We start from the raw sequence: 18630 nt of genomic DNA on the forward strand, positions 1-18630 counted from the left end.
GGTTTAAGCATTTAAGTTCACAGGCAAGTTTATTTAATATCCCAAGTTGTATTGTAAATACTGTACCGCGATGTAACGTCTTTGCTCCGAGCGTCAGAACAAAGTCCTACGCTGTCATTGCTCGCCCTCTGCTGTCCGAAATTGTGAACTAAAAAAGGATCTCATTTACACGCTATGTTGCAGATTACTTTTGTGGGGGATCACGAAGTCTGCAATCATTTATTGTTACATGTATTTATTTGTTACTCTTCGATTTTTTAAACCTGATAGCCCAATCTAACTCTGTAAACCCCCTCCCCTCCCCCATGTGAACCCAACCTTGAATGATTCCTATCCAGAGAAAACGGTTACATATTGTACAGGGAGGAAATCGTTTTATTAAGACTAACGACTGATTTAGTGTCTAGCTGTAAATATAATTTTTATTATTTTTTATTATGTTTTGTTAACATGCCCCTCAACCATGATGCCAGTACAAAGTTCTACTGCTATTAACTTTGACAGCTTAAGTCCCTTGCTGTGTGCCACTGCCAATCGTTGGATTCTCTGCTTCAGATGCTTTTTATAACAACAATCAAAGCTGCTAGCTGTAATTTAATGTTACAGCGGGACGTTTTCTCAAAAATGCATCCCAGTAGCGCACCCTGAAAATACACGTGAACACAGTTCACATGAAAATGTGAACTTATGTATAATTTTCCAGTGTTCCTAAAGGTGTATAGATTACATTTTTAGTGTGCATACGTTAAGTGAACAAACTGGAACAGGGTATCCAAGACCCGATAACTAAATTGTGGATGAGGAGCAGAGCAGAAGAGAGAATTCTCCTTTGATGCAGTGATACCACATCCTATAATCATCAGTAGTACGATTCCTGGTTACAGTGTCATTAATATCCTTTGAGCCTATCTAGGCCACCTCACCCATCTGCCGAGATGTAAAAGGTTTTGTACAAATAAATAATTTGTAAATGACAAAGAAAGCCATTCTAACTATTGTTCGGAGAACTCTACGGTGTAAATGAAAACAATTTTTTTTTGTGGTTGTTTTATAAAAACAAAATAAATATGACTGACAGAACAATGTTGGTGGTGCAACTCCACTATCTGTGTTGGAGCTCTAAATCATTCCAGCATCCTTTGTCTGCATACAACATTTCCTTCAGGTGCTCTTCAGGCCTTCGTTTGGGCAGTTCGAGCTCTGGTGCTGTTTTTCTGCCACTGTCTTAACACAAGGTCGTCGATGACCACAACAACCACCACCATGGATTGCTAGTCCCGCTCTTATACTCTCATTTGGGGCCGTTGATCTTCTCGATCTCCTTGGAGCTGATCCTCAGCATCCCGCCTTTGAAGCGGCCCATGGAGGCGGAGCCGGCGCTGGAGCCGAACACAGAGGGCGTCTCCGTCTTCTTCTTCTTCTTGTCCCTGTCCCTGATACCAAACAAAATGGAGGCGGGGTTAGGATTCATCCAGGGTTGACGTGGCGCAGGAACCAGGACCCACGAGGGCTTAAAAAAAGGACTAGGCATAACTCCAATTTGTCCTTGCACAGCTACATTCACTCTACGTAATAACAAGCAGATCAAAACCACAAGGTCGGGAACCTGCATGCGCTGTTCAGGACATGAATATATGCTGCATTGGAGCCGGTTGGCATGGCAAAAGGCATGCCAACACTTTGTGCGTCTCCCTACTCACAGCCCACATTGCTGCCAAATGAGATGTCCTAGATGTGGAGAATGCCTGCTGGGGGGGAACAATACAGTACAGAGACCCAGAAGCCCCCATCTCACCCTGGTTTGCTATTCTTCTTCTTCTTCTTCTTCTTTCCCTGGTCCTACAAGCAAGAGAAAACAGGTCAACACACAAACATTTGAGGAGCAAAACAATGACAATAAAGTATTTTCAGAAGGAGGGGGGAGTCAATATACACTATGATTGTGAAAAAAGTCTTGAGTTAAGGGCTAATCTGGGGAGGATGGTGAAGGCATTGTGATTGCACATCATACAATGTATGTTCAGCCAAACACCAATGAAATCTGTCAGATTTCAGAGTCATGAATGACACGGGGTTCCCCATCTTTCTCACTTATAAAATAAAATAGAATATATTGTTGACTCATGTCTACTGGAACTAGTTAGCCTAGGGAGCTGCCAAAGAAACTCACGGGTTGAACTTCCTCCTGGGCCGCCTTCTTCTTGTCTTGGAGTTCCTGCTGTAGCGCCTTGTAGTTCACATACTGCTTTTTAGGGGGCTGGGATGGAGAGAGAAGCATTGGCTCATCTTACTAATGTCACACTATTGGGATTCCTTTTTGGAATGTAAAGCCTTTGTTCGGCAAGTCCACTTCCTGTCTTGAGGAAAATATATCAAGTAATATAAATACTTCATTCATTATTGTAAAAATTTTTGCTTGATGTGATCGTTCTAAAGACTTTGGGAGTGTGGTGAGATATTATCGGGAGATAGTGAACAACATTTCTGTTACGCATGGAAATATATATGATTAAGATATTGCTGTTAAATATATTATAATTAGGTATATAAAGACCTTTCTGTTAGGCATAGAAATATATATATTATTAAGATATTTAAGTTAAATATAGAATTATTATGCATAGAAAAACTATATAGCAAAGAATTTAAATCTGGCCACACTGAAGTGGGGAATTATGTGGAAGCCCTGCTACAGAAACAAGAGGCAAGCCATTGAGGTTTGGAGAGAGAGGGAGAGTAATGGGGAACTCCTCCTTACCCTGGCCCCCAGCATGATGGCCCTCTCCTGCTCAAACGACCGCTGCTGCTCCTTCTTGTAGCCCCTGATGCCAAAGCGATGGACCTCCAGTCGAGCCTGGACACACCAACACAAAAATGTGCACACATTATTATCCAACATTTAACAGAAGCGAAAGGAGGTTTGGGTGGCAAATACTGCAATGCTCCAGCTATTGCACTTCTTAATACTTACTTACATTCTTGACAATTAAGGTCAAGTATGTAAAGTGCTTCTCACCTTTTCAAACGTCAGTTCTTCTGGGTCATCTTTGTTACTTTCCTCTTTCTCCTTGACATTGGGGACCTATAGAAAATAAAATATATTACAGTCTTGACGAAGAGGGCTAAACATCCATAACATCAGAGGAAAATAAATGTCAGGTTAATTTCAACACAAGCTGGAAAAAAAGTCATGTTGAGGTCCGTTTGCAATTTGGAAGTATTCCATGAAAAACAGACACACCACATCGTCACTTGTCTTTCGTCTCTTTTCACATTGTGATCGTAGGACAAACAAAGGTTTTACTCATAAAAATAATCTTAAGACCGCTGTGGGGTAGTAGACTGACCTAGTGATGATAACCACTCACTGACCATGGAACATGTGCCCTGGTACATACATGGAGCAGACCCATAGCGGGGACACCTGAGCTTGACCTTTCACAACACCTCTGTTAAGTTGGTCTATTGAAGTAGATGATAACAAAGACGCTGCTCCTGATCACACACACACAGAGTGTTCAAATGTCATTTTGTAATATCTCCAATGCTATCTATACTTAAAATTATTACAGTTCTGTATTGGCTAATATGCTTGCACAGGATAGGATGCAAAGACATACAGTGAGAAGTAATTTGTAAAGAGTAACGTAGAAATGACGAGTGTGATTTCAGTCACCATTTCACAAAATATCATGGACATGTATCGTGAGATGTTAACATAAGGAACATTACTACATTATTACAGATCGGTCTTACAATTTTTATGTCGGGGGTAGGTTTCTGTTGAACCCTTGGTTTCTTGAGGGGGTCTTCGAAAGTCACCACTTCAACCTTTGGCATCTGTTTCCTGGGTGGACCTGGGTGAACTAAGGCAATGTATATTAACAACAAGTTAAGCATAAAAAAAATGTGTCACATCATAAGTCAATAGCATCAATAGCCACACAGGGCATAAGGACTGTTTATACATTATGTAAATAAAACATTAATAAATGTTGCTTACCTGTAGCTGTGTGTTTCGTTTTTTCCTGGCTGTGTTTAACTGCTATATTCTGTGTTTTCGTATCTGTGGCATCACCACAGACCTCCTTAGAAACAACTGCCTCTTCCTCCTCCGCTTCTAGAGGTCTTTTTCGCTGTTTCTTCTTCTGCTTTTTTCCTGACTTCATGCCATCCCCTGCAATAATAAGGGCATCGGATATTTAAGCACAACGTAAGGCACCCAACACGAAAAAACGGCATGCTAAGTTCTCTATGTTATGCTAGCTTCAAAAGCTAACATACTGCTTACCAAAATCATACAGGTTATTTAGCACTTGATCGAGTAAGAACTGTTCGTCTTCCGAAGTGTCCGTATTGTCCATGCTCATTATGGCCTGTATTGATAAATTAGAGAAATAAAAATGATACTGCTAGTTTTCTAGTGACTTTCAGTAATGAATGACAACATAGTAAAAAAAAACACGTGTGTGTGTAGAACAGCTATGTGTTGGGCTTGCTGGCCACCGTAGTCTACTGTGAAAATAAGGAAGTTATTTTTTGACACCGCCCTGTGAACCTGATGTGCGAAGTTGTGACACCGCCGATACATTCAATTTTATATGTTGCTCAAATAGTAAGATCAAACGCGGTAGTATGCTCTTTTAATTCAATATATTTAAGTAGACGATGACATCGATATCTCTTTACTCGGTATGTATGCACATTGCCCGGGTTAAGCTAACAGTTGAGCAACAGCTGTCTGTTATTATTTAAGTTGTGTAAATCATAGATTAAAAAACATATGCGATAGACTTTAATTCATTAAGAACATTGCTTTTTTTCGTGAGTACGATACACAAGTCATGTCAACTTGTCAATGCAGTATTAATTAAATGTTAGGTAAAACTCATTGATTCAGCGAATACAATGAAGTTTATTGTTTCGTTTAGCAGAGAGATCCAATGCTGAAGAAGAGGGATGACTTCGAGGACATGTTGGAGGAAAGGAGGAGCTCTAGTGACTTGAAATATGCCTTCAAATGCTACACCCCAGTGCTCTACAAAGGAATGCCACCATGCAAAACCACTGTCCTTAAAAGCATGGTTCTTCATTCAGATCAGCTGCGCTATGTTATTAATCAGGTATTACCCATTTACAATTTTAGTTTCATCATTTGGTCTGATGTATTGGGATGCAGTTACCAGGATAACGTGCCAACATAATAAACTACAATGGAGTCTGAGGTTGTATGGTGTTGTGTGTCTATATGGCATGTTCACATCCCTTGGACACTGTCATGTATTGTATGTTTTGTCTCTACATGTTGATCATCCATGGATATGGTTGACAAAGGTACAATCCAGATGATTAAGTTGATGTAAACATCTTGTTATATTATGTTTTGAAAAAGAAAGGTCCATAAAGTGTGCGTGAATGTTTGGTTGTGATTTTGCAGGTTTCTAAGGAGACCGGCGAGTCGGCTGGCGCCATCCAAGAGGAAGCCTCAGCCATCTTGGAGGAGATGGCTCACCGCCTTCAACTCAGCACCGTCCGTTTCTTTGCCTTCGCACTCACCAAGGCCTTCAAAACCCTGTTTAGGAGCATACATGTCAATGAAGAGGGCCTCCAGAGAGTAAGTGCACATGCAATAAAATAGACATTGGCTTCCAAACACAATCCGACAGTGTTATGAGCATGCCTAAAGTTTTTCAAAATGCATTCCAATGCAATGTAATTTATTCATAAGAAACTCAATTAATTATGTTACATGGTGTCAAATTGTGCCAAACAGGTATTACCTCGACATCTGCACACTCAACCCTATCCCCTCTCGCCCTCAGCTCCAGCAGGCCATTCAGGATCACCCAGTGGTCCTGCTGCCAAGTCATCGTAGTTACATGGACTTCCTGTTGATGTCCTACATCCTGTACACATACGACCTGGCGCTGCCTGTCATCGCCGCCGGCATGGGTAAGGGGTGGGCAGAATTAGTTAAAAAAAATAACTTGCATGTGGGCGACTGGTTATGTTGTTGCACATGGTTGCTCTTACATTTTGCCTATGGTTTCTAGTATATCTCACAGCTTGGCTGTGGATTTGATGTATCAGTTGCATTTTGGCTGATACAATGTCGTTTGTGTTTGTTTTATTGATTTACTTAAAGGTTGGGTATGGGATTTGCGAAACGCCAGCAGATTTTGAAAATAAACAACTAAAATGGTCCTACCCCCTCTCCTTCAACGCAGACTCTGACTCCACCCATTCCAAGTACATGGACGCGCAATCATGCACGAGTGAACACAGATGCGCGAGAGCGAGCCATTAGCTAGTTAGCTAGCTCCAGTAGCTACCGCAGGATAACAACAAACAGAAGCTTGCTCTGGGTCAAGAGCTTTGAGTACGTGCACGAAGGGGTCGCGCGGGGGAGGGGGAGTGCAGTGTGACCGTTTGATTGACGTCCAATGCAACTCGATGGCTCTGGAAATCATTGGCTGGAGTTTTTTGAGCCCTGCCCGTTCCACAGATGATTGACTTGTTTAATTTTCATGTCAGTACTTCTAACTCTGTGGCTGTAAGTGGGTTATGATAAGGATTTCAAGTTATTTTGCAAAAAATGGCCAAAAAAGTGAATTCCATACCCAACCTTTAATGTGTAGTACTTTGTACATGGTTGCAATACGAATATAACGTCAAGTTTTCACGACTACGTTCAACATGGTGTTAACTGTGATTGTCTCCCTGCAGATTTCATGGGGATGAAGTTTGTGGGGGAGATGCTGCGCATGTCCGGGGCCTTCTTCATCCGGCGGTCCTTTGGCGGGGACAAGCTCTACTGGGCCGTGTTCTCAGAGTATGTGAAGACCATGCTCAGGGTGAGGAACCGTCTCTTACTATTTACAGAACTGGGCGTTTAGCTCTGCCCAACCAAATCTATAGGAAGAGAAACCTTAACTTAAGAAGAGAAAGCGCCGTTTCGAAATCAATCTTTTGTAGTTCATTAGATAATGCAAAACATTTCTTAGTGCGTGTTCTTGATGTTCTGATCCATGGCTCTTTTTGTCAATGGCCTTTGTTTTTTTATGAATAATGCTTCAAACGTAGTTCATACTTCAAACAACTTAACTTTGTGATGTAAACCTGCATATCCCTTTTCATAAAATAAAACAAAAATTTATCATAAAAAGAAGAGAGAACTCTGATGTGAACACCCCTGTGTTTTCCAGCAGCCTGATAACCGAGAAAAGGCCTACCTTTTATTAATCTGTTATGAACGAATTCAAAGATAAACTGACAGGCCTATGGGAGCAGGCAAGCACAATATGGCATACAAGCATAATAAGGCAAACATTTATGATAGGCAGGTTCGAAACAATAATTCACTGATCTCAATTCGCAAAGCAACATACATTCATTTTCGAGCTTGTCATTAACCTAACGGTCCATGCAAAATGTTTGAATTGTCCACTGCAGAATGGCATGGCTCCAGTGGAGTTCTTCCTGGAAGGCACTAGAAGCAGAACATGCAAGTCTCTGACTCCAAAGATAGGTAAGCAAACACTGGCCCTGACACTGAAGTGTTTGGTGTTGGCAATAAAACCCGAACAAACACAGGGAAAACCAGTGGGACCCAGGGCGGGAATTAAACCCAGTTAGGGTCAGGGTGGTTTGGTGGCGTTGCTTTTTATTTGAGTCATATCATATATATATACCATATAAATACACATTAAGACAACCCCATCCAACATTCAATACAACGTCCCCTCCTCAAAACACTGAATACAATATACAGAAGACAAACACTGACACATACTCAAATAATGTTTTATTCAAACACAGGAATAAAAGCATGATCAAGCAAACGGGACACAAATCCCTACGTGCTGCAGTGCTCCTCCCCCTCACAGAGAGACCAGGGCACGGCTGCGAATGACCGAAGACCCCCCCCCCCCCCCCCGAACAGATAACCGCATGAGCCCCAACGCGCCCCCCTCACCCCAGAACCCCTGCCCGAAGCCGCGGATGCACTGCCACAGTGGCTCCCCTGTGGAAATGCATCTGCTACCTCCACCCTGGGCCACCCCGGGACAGAGGAACGCGGCAGCGCCCTTATGCTAGGTGTTGCTAGGGGTCCTGGGATCAAGAACCCCACTGTCAACACAACCATACCGGCTCCTTAACGACCTGTGTCTGTATTCATTCATCACCTGAATCCTCTGCTGTACGCCCAAATATTTCAAGTCTCAGAAGCCGTAACAAAGGAAGCCATGTATGTTTATGTTTATTATTACTATTATTATTGCGTTTAGCAGACACGACTATCCTAAGCGACTCTGCCCTTTCTTGTTTTTGTGGGGTCCTCCCCGCTTCAGGGCTGCTCAACATCGTCATGGAGCCCTTCCTGAAAGGGGAGGTGTTTGACGTGAGCCTGGTGCCGGTGAGCATCAGCTACGAGAGGATCCTGGAGGAGTCCCTGTACGCCAGGGAGCTGCTGGGCGTGCCCAAACCAAAGGAGTCCACCTCGGTGAGGCCCCACTTCCTGCATGCCCGCATCTAGTAGGGGCCAGCCCCATAGCCACAACCACTTGGTCTTAGATTAGAATCTCTAGAAAACAATGAATTATAATCATGAATGGAATCCTTGGTGGGTAAAGGATGCATAGGCTGAGAGAGTGGTCAGATACCCCTGTGTAGCAAAGTCCCCATCCTCTATGAGTCAAAATCAGCCCACCACAATCAAGTTTAACCACATAATAGTCATTGCTTTATTTGATCATCAATGCATTAAGGCTAGGCTTATCTGATCAAAGTTTAACTTGATGACCCCTGGTATATGGTATGGTGCATGTCGTATACCTTTTTATATAAGAAACAGATGTACTATAGTGTTTGTGTACGAAATGAGCCCTGGCTCAGCTGAACAGTGTTGACCAGTCTTGGTGACGCTCCCTCACAGGGCCTGTTCAAAGCCAGGAAGGTGCTCAGCGAGGACTACGGCAGCATCCACGTCTACTTCGGCCATGCTGTGTCTGTCAGGACTCTGTCCGAGGGCAGGGTCGACCGCCGCCAGTTCAACCTGCAGCCACGGTACACTCTCGGGCGCAGCCCCGCGCGATCCCGCCACTTGAGAACACATTGAATCTTAAAGGTGACATATTGTACCACCAGGAGTGAGTGTGATTAGCCGTAACTGCACACCGAGTGTCTAGGTGGACACGCTCACTTGTGATGTTATAAGAGGCAGAATCTCAGAACGGCTTGTAACGGCTAATCACACTCACACCTGGTGGTATAATATGCCACCTTTAAACGATGGAACTTCGAGCAGGTTCAACTTAGAAAAAGGGGGCAGATATTTAAAGGGGACATATTATGAAAACAACACTTTTCCAGGGATTTGGGGTGTTGTTTTGGGTTCTCTGGGGCTCCCACACGCATACAAACTTTGAAAGAAGTCTGTACATGATTTTTGGAGTGAGACATGCATTCCTGAAAGTACCCCGCCTACAGTTACCAAACGAGCGAGTCCGTTTCGGCGCCCCCTCCTACGTAGGAAGGGGGCACAGTTGAATACTACCTCCCACTTCCCCACTCCCCTCCAATCAGAGCATAGCTAAGATTTTGTGGACCAGCGGACGAGCAGCTCCGACGGGGGGAACTCGGCGGCAGCCCTGCACAGCTAAGCTCCGGGAGAACAATCCCTTTCTCTTCGGTGGCAGTCCGGAGGAGGAGAAATGGAGGAGAAAGGGATTGTACTCCCGGAGACGTCAGACGCAGTCTTTATGATTCATAATATCATCCGAGGCGCACATAGCTTTTGGCCGTGATATTGGATATAATATTTAATAAATACCCATATATAATATTATTATTATTATATTATATTATATGGTATAGAGCTCCAGGAGTCCGCAAACGGCAACAATCCCTTTTCCTCCATGCTGTGGTTCAGTCTGACAGCTCATTGGTCAATGGGCAGCAGCTCATTTGCATCAACGCTACAGACACCAGAAACAGCGCTTTCTGAAGGGACTGAAACAGAGGGGAATAGCGGTAGGCGAGATTCTTTTTCCTAAAAACTATTTCCAGCAAACAGCTTCAAAAACATGTTTTCTAGAACTCAAATACTATGTTTACTTGTTGGGAAAACACCATTATATGTCTCCTTTAAACTAAAGGGGGGGAACGCTTAGAGGAGTAATTACCACAGCGGAAGCCTAAAGCGTTGCAATGGAAAGCACTTCAGTTGGTGCAGGGCCCACCCATAAGGCTGCTGCCTCTTGGGATGGAGAGCTTGGGTTGCTGCTACTTATGCGTTTTGGGGGGGATGTTCTCGTTATATATAGAATCAAATAATGACAATTCCCGGTTTTCAATGAACACGAGTACATCGTGTTCATTTGGATCCAAGCAGAAAAAATATTATTCTCATCGATGCAGCAAAGTATTCTTTATTCTTATTCCAAACAGGATTGCTGGTCAAGATCTAGTGACCCCTACGTGACCCCTGTGACCCACATGTGACCCCTATGTGACCCACATGTGACCCACATGTGACCCACATGTGACCCCTACGTGACCCCTATGCGACCCCTATGTGACCCCTACGTGACCCCACATGTGTGTGTTGATCCGCAGGTTCATCCCCAAGAAGCCCAGCGAGGACACCCAGGGCTTCGTCAGCGCCGTGGCCTACAGGCTGGTGCGCTCCCAGGAGGAGAACATGGTGCTGATGCCCTGGGTGCTGCTGGCCTCCCTGCTGCTCCAGGCACACTACCGGGGCCCACTACTGGAGCCCCACCGCCCCCAGGGGATGACCCTGGAGGAGCTGACGCAGCGGGCGGTCTGGCTGCGAGGCCTGGTCAGGGGGCTCGGAGCCTTCCTCCACTGGCCCGGTGAGACCCCGTTGGAGGGGGGACGCGTGGGGCTGCATTAAGAGTGGAGCGGTCCAATGCATTTGTATCATTACACTTTATGGAGTTATTATTGTTATTGTAGTTAATATTATGTTTTGCATTTTATTACTGGATCATAGAATCTTGGTTTGCTAAACTATTTACACCTTCTACAATTAGCTGATTTATTGTTGTGATCCTTTACATAATTAGTTTTCACTCATTTCAGTAATGGGTTTAGGAAAACGATGTTGATACTTAAGTTCTGTGTGGAAATTCATTTGAAATGTGGATTCCATTGTATCAATGTCCGTGGTAAATGTATCGATTTAAAGCAACCGGAACCTTGATTATTTCTGTTCTTCTGGGCTGAACAGACAGATTGTTGCTACCCATTCAAACAGAAGAGTTAGACGGAAACCATCCAGGGTTTCCTCCAGATAGATTTTCTTATTTACATTCAGACGAGACGGGGTGTGTGTGTGTGTGTGTGTGTGTGTGTGTGTGTGTGTGTGTGTGTGTGTGTGTGTGTGTGTGTGTGTGTGTGTGTGTGTGTGTGTGTGTGTGTGTGTGTGTGTGTGTGTGCGCGTAAGCGCGCGTGTGTGTGTGCGCGCGCGTGTGTGTGGCGCCACGCATTGAGACGCTTTCTTTTGAATGAATACAATGTTATGATGTGCATTCATCGCCACGCTGCCTATTTAGCGCGGTAAAACAAAGGCAGAGAGAGAGAGGCGACTGATCGACTGAGCTCTATCTACAGACACGGGCCTGCCTCACCACTTCAGCGTCTGTGGGTTTAAGGAACCGTTCTCACTTTAAGATGCAGCAGAGTTCTGAGCTGTTTGCATCTGACGCTCAATTCCCATTTCCCAGGGCTGCTGAGTGTTACTTATTGAAACGGTCCGTCAGATGTGCCAGACATTTGCATGTTCACTCTTCATTTGAACTCCCTCCCCCCCACTACCATTCAAACCTCAGTCATCTCTCCCCTATGCTGCTCATCACATCTCTTTCCTCCCCTGTCTCACTCTCCAACCCCCCCCCCCCCTTGCTTCATGTCCCATGCCTCCCCCCCCCCCCCCAGATGACAAGCCTCCGTCTGAGGTGGTCAGCGCCAGCCTGTCCCTGCATCAGGGGCTGGTCAGAGTGTCGGAGGGCCGGGTCCGGCTGCTCCTGGAGGAACCAGGTTTGTAGGCCTGGTGTTACCTATCAATGCATTGTGGACTGTGTACCTTTTTTATTTATTTTTATCGATTTTTTTGTATTAAGGAGTTATTCGTCAAGCCCAAGAGTACATGTACTTGACACAATTGACACTGAAGTGTTTTTTTCAAGTTTAACAGTAAAACGACAACTACAATTCAGTGTTACAATACCAAATTTCAATCTCTGAGAAACTACATGTTGCCTTTGTGCTGGAATCACTGCAGTTTGATTCTGGGTTTTTGTCAATCCTTTTACTGGTAATGTTCCAGAGTCTTATTCAGAGATATTGCTGGATCAGATTCGCCGTCCTTTAGATTCCAGCCACGGTTCACACCTCCCCGCCCCTTATCCCGTTAGACCACGGTCACGGGCTGCGTGTGTGAACGGGGCTATCGATACCTCTGCCTTCATACTGCCGTCTGGTGCCACCGCTCCCCTGACGTTGGTCCTCTCTTACCAGCGGGGGGTCCCGGCCCCGCCTCCCCGGAGGAGAGGCTCCTGGGTGCAGCGGTGGCGGTGCTCTCCTGCGCCTCCTACAGGAACCAGGTGCTGCACGTCTTCCTCCGGCCCGCCCTGCTGGCCACCGCCGTGCACACCGCCTCGTCCGGCAAGAAGGGTGAGCCTCGCCCCGGAGTGTTGCCGTGTTGCCATGTTACAGGGAGAGCTTCATACGGCCCTTCCTACAGTAAGGGGAAGCCTCATCGTAGGGTGAGGGTTTAGCACAGGCCGGCACTATTGAATATTGATGTGACATATATAGAAATGGCGCAGTGTTTGGTCCGCAGCCGAGTGCGATCCACCAAGTCCGGAGTCTGCCACAAGGCGGCCCTCGAGCAAGAACCCTGTTCAGTTCTGAATTCACTGTTTGTCGCTTTGGATTACTGAAGCGTTAAGTCATGTTGTAACTCCGACTGTGTTGTGTCTACAGAGGAAGTGTTCGATACATTCAGCTTCCTGAGAAACGTGCTCGCCAACGAATTCATCCTGTGTCCTGGTGCGGCTGTACAGGTGTGTGTGTTTGTGTGATTGTGTGAGTGTGTGTGTGGTATTAACCGCACACACCCCTTGTATGCTAGGGATGGGACAGGGTACCGTGGGACGTGAGCCCTTAAAAGCGGTGTACTGTACCGGGAGATTATGGTCCCGTCCCATCCCTATTGTATGCCAATAGTCTATATTATTTACAATATGGACATCTTGATGGCCTAACTGGCATAACTATTAGTGTGTGTGTGTGTGTGTGTGTGTGTGTGTGTGTGTGTGTGTGTGTGTGTGTGTGTGTGTGTGTGTGTGTGTGTGTGTGTGTGTGTGTGTGTGTGTGTGTGTGTGTGTGTGTGTGTGTGTAGGACTTTGAGGAGGCGTGCCAGCAGCTAGTGCAGAGCGGGGCACTGCAGGCGTCCCAGCAGCAGCTCACGGCCACGGACAGAGGAGAGCCCACCCTGGCCTTCCTCACGGCCATGCTGGAGCCCTTCCTGCAGGGATACCAGGTACACACACGCACGCACACCTTAAAGGGTTAAACAATCCCCCCCTGTTTGAGCTACTTCATGGCCACTATACAAAAGAAGAAGTTCCTTGTTGACACTCATCTTTCATTGAGGGGAGGGCCCTTTTTGCCGGCTTCCACTTCCGACCGCTGCATTCAGATTTCCCTGGGACCCCAAAATGGCCAATGACTGGTAACCCATGCAGTCGCCTGTGTTTAACTCATGGAGGGCAAGTGGAGTTTAAACTGTTTTGCTTAAAGGTCCAGATTTGGACCAACCATCTATCTAGAGCACTTCTTTGTATTCCACTACATAACTTTTGTTGTCATTTGTTATACGGTTTGGATTTCCCTTTGGAGGACATTAAACAATGTGATTCTATGTCTTCACACATGTACCTTTCTTGAGAAAGCACCCTTCTGAGTTGGGACATACTGGTAAAGAAGAGAAGGATGTGATTGCAGTCCACTTCCCATTTAAAAAATGGCCACCAGGGGGTGCAGGGAACAACAATACTGACCGATAAGACATCCACTGTAAAGCTTGTGCGTTTTTCTGTGTGTGCAGGTGGTCTGCAGGTACTTGTGTGAGGAGGCAAGCGAGAGTCTCACAGAAAAACTGTTTGTCCCTGCAGTTCGGAACTTCACTGTCAAACTTTTACTAGCAGGTAATCTTTCCCCCCCCCCTTTTTTATTTTTGCTTTGCCTTTCTTTTGTTCTCTACACATACACCTCTCTTTGACATGTATACCGATATATTTTTATCTATACCTATATATGTATTTATTTATATAAAGTGTGTGTATATATATATCTTGGTTTTCCCAACTGCCAGTGGAGAATGTACTCGTGTGTGTGTGTGTGTGTGTGTGTGTGTGTGTGTGTGTGTGTGTGTGTGTGTGTGTGTGTGTGTGTGTGTGTGTGTGTGTGTGTGTGTGTGTTTTTGTGTTTTCCTAGGTAATTTGCGGCACTGCGAGGCGCTGTCGTCTGACCTCCAGAAGAACGCCCTGGCTGCTCTGCTGCGGCTGGGCGCAGTGCGCAGGGTCAATGGGTACGCTTTTTCCCTTTTTTTTATATATAACTCCAATTTTATACTCGATATAGTTCTCCGATATCTTGCCTTAACTCTCCATATCATCTGCAGGCAGCCGGGTTTGGCAGCAGGGGCGTTTTTAGAATTATTGTTTGTTTCTTTATTTTGCTCCGGAAAATGATCATTACTTGTACTTATTTGTCCATGTGCTATTTTCACCAATCAGAGGAGAGCAAGTGACCTTGAAGGTGGACAGGATGCTGCTGAACACCTTGGAAGACACTCTGGGTAGGAAGTCATTTTTTTACCTTTATATTTGCATTCATACAAGTGATTAGAAAACAAGTCTTTAAAATGCAGCCCTGCAGCATTAACCGAAGGGCTGAAATTCCGAATATCAGTGCCAAGCATCTTTTAGCCATTTGAGACCATCCTGATCTCGCGAGTTCACAGTTTCAATTTTCACTCTTAAGATTAGGCCGGCCTCACTCCCTAGCCAATACATGTAAAAAATCAATGGTGGCTCCCAAGTACAGTGAAGCATTCAACAATGAAATAGGCCGCAGAGAGACCGCACGGACCTGAACAGAACGGCCTGTGTTGATACGTCCATTACACGTTAAAGCGGGGGTACACCATTTTCAGGAACCGGCGAGGGTAAACTAGATTTTGAAGGTATCCAACCGAAGAAATCCCTATCCTAACCCTTCCTTCAGGCCTCCCTCCAAAGCCACTCCCACTAATCATGTGACTGGCTGGATGGATTTAGCAATAGGTACATAGCTCTGTGGAAGACTCCGGTCATGTGCAATCAGTGTACAGGCAGTGTGTGTGTGACGGCAGTCTGGTAGGTAGGTAGCCAGGTAGACCGTCCAATGATTTTATTCAGGCCAAATGACAGCGGGGATATTACAGGCCACAGCCACATATATATTTATTTTTTTATTTATCTATTTTTTTGCGAGAACATTTGATTAATTGATTGATGTCTGGATGTTTTTCAAAATAATTTCAACAAATCACACTGAAAATGCTTAGAACATAAATGTGCTGCACTAGCTTTAACGGGCACACAAGGAGGCAGTGTAGCCTTTCCCAGTCTCTTTGCACGTCTCCATTGTGAAGATGTCAAAAATCTATCCAATGCAACTGCTTAAGAGTGTATCGCCACTGGATGACCGTTCCCTGCCTAATCCCTGCCTGGGATTAGTTGACGCGTGGCTCCTCAGGGAGTTGGAAAACGTTGCTAACCTCTGGGAAGAAGCCATTCTCTACGCTTCTCTGCATACGCAAATATCAGGAGGGTCTCAAGGGGCTATTAGGCAATGGCTGTTTATGTGACTTTTTCAACTGCGATGAAATCTGTCTGTATACTTGCAGACTATGAGAAAGCAAAAATCTAAAATAGATTGAGATGACATCATATGGTGGCACCTTGTCTGCTCTGTCTCTGTCTCTGTCTCACTGTCTCTTCTCTTCTCTCTCTCTCTCTCTCTCTCTCTCTCTCTCTCTCTCTCTCTCTCTCTCTCTCTCTCTCTCTCTCTCTCTCTCTCTCTCTCTCTCTCTCTCTCTCCCTCTCCCTCTCCCTCTCCCTCTCCCTCTCTGTCCCTCTCCCTCTCTCTGTCTCTCTCTCCCTCTCTGTCCCTCTCCCTCTCTCTGTCTCTCTCTCTCTCTCTCTGTCTCTCTGTCTCTCTCTGTCTCTCTCTCTCCCCCTCTCTCTCTCTATCTCTCTATCTCTCTATCTCTATCTCTATCTCTATCTCCCTCTCCCTCTCCCTCCCTCTCTCCCTCCCTCCCTCCCCCCCTCCCAGGAGGTAAAGTCCCCAGTCAGAAAGCGGTGCTGGCGCGCCTCTAGCTCCCCAGCCAGCGGGGGTCTCTGGGGACCCTGAAGCCTCCCTCCCCTCATTAAGCCGAGTGGCACGCCTCCAATGTGTGTTAGCGTGCTGGGCGGCCCCGTTGGATCACCAAGGCAGCCTGCTCGCCGCTCTGTGTTGTCAAAGGGACTCCTCCGAAGAACCGCCATCTGGGGAGAGACGGTGGAGATGTTGTCTCCTGTTCTTTATATTTGTCACAGAGTGTTGTTTTTTTTGCATATTCACATCCCTTCAGATCAGTTTAGTGTTTTCCTGCGGCTTTATTTCCTTTCATGTCGGAGCTTCTCGAAGCGTTCTTGAAAGGTGCGGTGCTTGGATTTTTAAGGCGCTGCAAATTGATAACCTCTTACCTTTTTTATTTTATTTTATTATTTAATTTTTTAAAGCTGCCAACTTTTGAGATAAGAGTTATTCTCGGTTGATATATTTGGTCGGGATTTGTCGAGGTTTTTCATTAGATGCAATTGGTGTTGTATTTGTTATTTTTTGTGTTTTGCTTCTGCCAAAAATAGCTTTGTTTACTTAATGCACTTTTGTTATTTGTATCTAATATATATTTGTGGGGTGGATTTATACAGTTTAAAAAAAAAAGATGTTGAAAAAGGAGATTATTCATACACTGTAAAACCCGTTACAGAAGAAAATGCATTTTTGTATCAGTCAAACTCTTTGACATTGACATAGCTACATGTGTATCTAGTCAGAATGGCCTGCTAACAATTGCCTAACATCATAAATCTTTTCATGAAACATTTCATTATGCCTGCTAATAAAACAGCGACCAAAGATATGGTTGCAATAGGGGCGAATAAAGCAAAATGTATTTATTTTTGTGTTTTGTAAGTTGAGGAATAATCATGTTCACTCCCCTCAACTACTAATGGAAGAACAGCTAGTCTGACCTGTTGTTCACCTTTTGTTCTATAAAAGGAGCAAAAACTGTTTCTTTTCCAATTTAATATGAAGTGCTAAACCTTAAAAACGAATTGCCACACATAAACACTGCCGCTGACACATTGTAGACTAATGTTGTGCTCGGTTCTGTTCTATGAGGTTCACCGATGGGATTTGGTAGTTACTAAAGCTTTTTGTACTTTATACTGGTTACATATTTTTCTAACAAATGCCTATATAGATAATACACAAAACGTATCCTGAAACTCTCAAACTCTACACTGTGGTTATAATAAAATAAAATAAAATATATATATATCGATGTGTGTGTATCTCACACACACACATTCACAAGCCAACAATGCATTCATGTACAATTAACATTCAATCTTTCTTGCAATAATTGTGTTAGGTTTTTTGTTGGAATCGAAATGACTTGTGTTATAGTTCAGATACCAAGAAATTAAACACATCCAAAGAACCAGGTAATTAGTGGGGCTATGTCTGGGAGCGTTGTTAAAACTTACGGTTAATCCTTGTCTGAGTGTTCTTCTCGTGTGTTTACTTGTGTCTGTGTCAAAGATCAATGGGATGGGCCAAGGAGTGGATGAAATGATGTAAATAAAACTGTTTTTGAAATGTTGACAGTTTGCATACAATGTGTGTTTTATGGAAGAGGTGTGTGATTCAATAATTAACTGTGGCAATCAAGCCTTTATCAACCAATCACTGTTAGGGTTAGTGTTTGTATGGGGGGGATGTTTTGTAGTTTGTCTTTTAGCAGAAAATGCAAATTAAAAAAATTGGTAGGCTAAGTCGCAAACTTGCTGCATGCACCTATTGACTACATCGCTATGATAGGTTTTTTGCACTTTGGCTGTAGTCGGAAGGTCATTGTTCTTGACTACGGGACATTTATCAGACATAAAGTGAAGCCAAATGTTATTTGTGACTTTAATTCAAGGTATTCAATAAGATAATGAATCCTATAGATAGAACCATATTTATTCCCGGGAGATGACGTTCATGAGCTCCATATTATGGCCACATCTGTTCTAAAAAGGTGTGGCTCTGAGTCCCACCCCTAGGTGTCAGCCTTGCATCTTCGTCCCCTCAATTCCTGCTTAACGCACACACACGCACGCACACACACACGAACGCACGATACTTCTGAACTGCATTTTTTTTCCCCAATGCGTTTTGTAGAGACACTGCTGAGTAAGAGCGCTGCCAGCGAATCCACTTTGTTTCCATCCGTATCGC

The 18630-nt window shown here is 44.5% G+C and overlaps 2 protein-coding genes across 7 annotated transcripts; one reads left to right on the forward strand and one right to left on the reverse strand.

Moving 5' to 3' along the window:
• Positions 1-2: 2 nt before the first annotated feature.
• fsaf1 (40S small subunit processome assembly factor 1) lies at positions 3-4519 on the reverse strand. The gene is made up of 8 exons (XM_030345311.1): positions 4292-4519; positions 4004-4177; positions 3757-3866; positions 3017-3082; positions 2759-2854; positions 2171-2257; positions 1796-1839; positions 3-1433 (listed from the first exon to the last, which is right to left on the reverse strand). The coding sequence occupies exons 1-8, from the start codon at positions 4368-4370 to the stop codon at positions 1292-1294; spliced, it is 798 nt and encodes a 265-aa protein (XP_030201171.1). The 5' UTR covers positions 4371-4519; the 3' UTR covers positions 3-1291.
• Positions 4520-4523: 4 nt separating this feature from the next.
• On the forward strand, positions 4524-18012 carry gnpat (glyceronephosphate O-acyltransferase). Of its 6 annotated transcripts, none has more exons than XM_030345307.1 (17): positions 4524-4692; positions 4932-5123; positions 5438-5614; positions 5823-5952; positions 6727-6854; positions 7453-7528; positions 8352-8503; positions 8936-9066; positions 10618-10874; positions 11959-12060; positions 12541-12765; positions 13009-13088; positions 13427-13567; positions 14135-14234; positions 14524-14617; positions 14826-14887; positions 16411-18012. In XM_030345307.1, exons 1-17 carry the CDS (start codon positions 4669-4671, stop codon positions 16452-16454), a joined length of 2115 nt encoding a protein of 704 aa, XP_030201167.1. In that variant the 5' UTR covers positions 4524-4668; the 3' UTR covers positions 16455-18012. The 6 variants fall into 6 exon arrangements, with proteins under 6 accessions (XP_030201167.1, XP_030201170.1, XP_030201168.1 ...); XM_030345310.1 differs by having other exon boundaries at positions 12541-12696; XM_030345308.1 differs by having other exon boundaries at positions 4935-5123.
• The last annotated feature ends 618 nt before the right edge of the window (positions 18013-18630 follow it).

This window comes from Gadus morhua, chromosome 21 (assembly GCF_902167405.1).
Source record: "Gadus morhua chromosome 21, gadMor3.0, whole genome shotgun sequence".
Lineage (NCBI taxonomy): Eukaryota > Metazoa > Chordata > Actinopteri > Gadiformes > Gadidae > Gadus > Gadus morhua.

What these genes read in the sequence shown, in the direction of transcription:
- gnpat (XM_030345305.1), top strand. Translation starts at nt 4,562, where the DNA reads ATGTGCGAAGTTGTGACACCGCCGATACATTCAATTTTATATGTTGCT. An exon ending in GCTGCTCCTGGAGGAACCAG is followed by an intron (nt 12,061 to 12,540) that starts GTTTGTAGGCCT and finishes CTCTCTTACCAG; the next exon opens with CGGGGGGTCCCGGCCCCGCC. An exon ending in CACCTTGGAAGACACTCTGG is followed by an intron (nt 14,888 to 16,410) that starts GTAGGAAGTCAT and finishes CCCCCCTCCCAG; the next exon opens with GAGGTAAAGTCCCCAGTCAG.
- fsaf1 (XM_030345311.1), bottom strand. Translation starts at nt 4,370, where the DNA reads ATGAGCATGGACAATACGGACACTTCGGAAGACGAACAGTTCTTACTC. An exon ending in AAGAACTGACGTTTGAAAAG is followed by an intron (nt 2,855 to 3,016) that starts GTGAGAAGCACT and finishes TGGTGTGTCCAG; the next exon opens with GCTCGACTGGAGGTCCATCG. An exon ending in CCCAGGAGGAAGTTCAACCC is followed by an intron (nt 1,840 to 2,170) that starts GTGAGTTTCTTT and finishes TCTTGCTTGTAG; the next exon opens with GACCAGGGAAAGAAGAAGAA.